Source organism: Corvus cornix, chromosome 10 (assembly GCF_000738735.6).
Source record: "Corvus cornix cornix isolate S_Up_H32 chromosome 10, ASM73873v5, whole genome shotgun sequence".
Lineage (NCBI taxonomy): Eukaryota > Metazoa > Chordata > Aves > Passeriformes > Corvidae > Corvus > Corvus cornix.
The window spans coordinates 20,024,978-20,027,434 of NC_046340.1; the positions used below are offsets into that span (position 1 = coordinate 20,024,978).

The window sequence follows — 2,457 nt, forward strand, 5'->3', positions numbered from 1 at the left end:
TTTGTGGTCAGAAGGCCTCAGTTTATTAAAAAAAAAGAGGATCTGCTTCTGAGAAACAGAACAACTGCGATCATGCAAATCTTGGATGAGCACAAGGCAGTCAGAAGATGAAAGACAAAAGCTGCCCAACATGCAGAAAGAACTCAAGCAAACATTAAACCAGTGCTTTACACTGAACATTAAGTGCCAAATAGTAAAAGGTAATTAATTTCTCCAGTGTTCATGCTGTCTCTCAGACTTTTAGTCTTGTACAAAAGCTGAAAGAAAGCCATAAAAAAATTGTAAAAAAACTATAGAAATGTACAAAACCCAGGTCCAGCAGGAAAAGCATTTTAACATGAAAATTGAAGTCAGATCACATCTACTCTTCCTCCAAGCACTCTCCATCTTCAGCAGGATCCAGTGGCAGGGGCCGAGCTCTGTAAGGAGAATTATTTCAGAAGCATTAGCAGAACCCAGCTCTGGTTTGAAAGGCTAACCAAGACCTCTTCCCAAAGCCCATGTGACCCAAATGACTTTAATTAGCCTCATCCAGCACCTTGAGGCATCAGGACTGACAGGGGCTACTTTATCCCACGTGCTCGGAGCCCAGATGCAGCTGCAGAGACACTTCCTCCAAACAATCCCACAGCAAGACATCCCTGGATGGTCCCTGCATGTCCTGGACCCCAAGGGCCACACACAGGTTCCACACCTTTCTTTGGAAGCTGTGTAACTCCATCTCACCCCCGAGTTTCCACCCGACTAACTTATGGAACAAAAAGCTTGTGCAGTTCCTGCTGCTTCCAGAACACACTGGGAAGCTGCAAATTGTTTTGGATGGGGACACCCTGCATCCTCTTCTCACTACCTGGTTCTTACTCAGCCCAACAAACTCCAAATTAAAGGGATGAAGGTTTTTCTGTGCTACAGCAAACGCTTTCTGTTTCACCAACAGGTGGGATGCACTCAAAAGCCTTTGTCTGCTTGTCCTGCAGGACAGTTTGGGGCTGATTCTTATGGGCTCCCTCTGGCAGTTTAGGAATATCTGTATTTGGTGGAGAAATGGAGGTTCAACCCAGAATTCTCTATGGAAAACAGAGTGTCTGTAAGACAGTATTTTACACTGCTGCCTTTTTAGTCAGTAGTGCAGCCCACAGGTTAATCTCTGAGGTTTCAGCTTGGAAAAGCCGTCCAATTTCTGGCACGTGGAAGTTGTTAGTGGTCTCCTAAGCTTTTCCAAAACTTTGCTCTGCTGGCAAAGTTATGTCTGAGTACTGAGAACTTGCCTCAACTACTAGTTACTCCACCCATTTTCAGGAACCTCCACGAGATCCCTGGAAACTTTGCCAGACTTTGCTGAGAAACATCATTTCCATGAGGATACACAGGTCAGGAGACACACTGCCAACTTTTCAGCAGTCGCTTGCTCCTTCAAAGACAAACTGGAGTTTCACAGAGCCACGGAGGAGAAATAATCACAACTTGCTTCCCCAACTTGTGCCTCCCCTTGCCCCAGTACCCACTCCAGGCCACTGGTGCCGGGTGTGTCTCCGTCGGGTGCCCCGTTGTCCTTGGGTGGGAGCTTCAGGAAGTCGCTGATGCCCCTTTGCCAGGTGGGCACCGGCCTCACACAGACCCGGTTCAGCCCCACAGGGCGCCTGTCACCTGCGGGGGTGAGATGTCAGTGCTGGGGAGGGAGGGGGGAAGGAAGGAGGTGAAGAAGAAAGGAGGGAGGAAAAGAGGGGGAAAGAGAGGGGTGTAATGAGGGAGGGGGGAAGGAAGGAAGGAGGGAAGGAAGGAAGGAAGGAAGGAGAGAGGGGGAAGTAAAGAAAGGAAGGATATAGTGAGGGAGGGAAGGAGGGAGGGAAAGAAGGGAGGAGGAAGGAAAGAGAGAGAGGGAAGTAAAGAAGAAAGGAAGGATATAGCGAGGGAGGGAAGGAAGGGAGGAGGAAGGGCCGAGCCCCGCCGCACTCACCTCTCCTGCTGGGCAGCGGCGGCCCCGCGCTGATGCTGCTGGAGCCCAGCGCCTTCCGGGGAGCGCGGGCGACCAACACTGCGGACACAGGGGCACAGCGCGGGGTCAGCGCGGCACTCGGACCCGGCTCGGCCCTGCCCGCCGCCCATCCCATCCCATCCCCATTCCCATTCCCATTCCCATTCCCATCCCATCCCATCCCCTTTCCCTTTCCCCTTCCCATTCCCATTCCCATTCCCATTCCCATTCCCATTCCATCCCATCCCATCCCATCCCACTCCATCCCACCCCCGCGGCCCCGCACCCTTGCGAAAGACGCGGCCGCCCTGCGCCGCCTTGGTCCGCGCCATCCCGGCCTGGCCCGGCCCGGCCCCGCCCCGGCAGTGCCATTGGCCTCAGCCCGCCAATGCAGCGCGGGCCCGCCCCCGTCCCGCTCCCGTTCCCGCTCCCGTTCCCGCTCCCTTGTGCCCAGGCGGGATATTGGGAAGGAATTCCCTGTG

At 53.4% G+C, this 2,457-nt stretch overlaps 1 protein-coding gene across 1 annotated transcript; it reads right to left on the reverse strand.

Annotated features, from left to right (window-relative positions):
- On the reverse strand, nucleotides 1–2,352 carry PCLAF (PCNA clamp associated factor). The gene is made up of 4 exons (XM_039557981.1): nucleotides 2,262–2,352; nucleotides 1,958–2,035; nucleotides 1,506–1,647; nucleotides 1–419 (listed from the first exon to the last, which is right to left on the reverse strand). The coding sequence occupies exons 1-4, from the start codon at nucleotides 2,305–2,307 to the stop codon at nucleotides 362–364; spliced, it is 324 nt and encodes a 107-aa protein (XP_039413915.1). The 5' UTR covers nucleotides 2,308–2,352; the 3' UTR covers nucleotides 1–361.
- Between the last annotated feature and the right edge of the window lie 105 nt (nucleotides 2,353–2,457).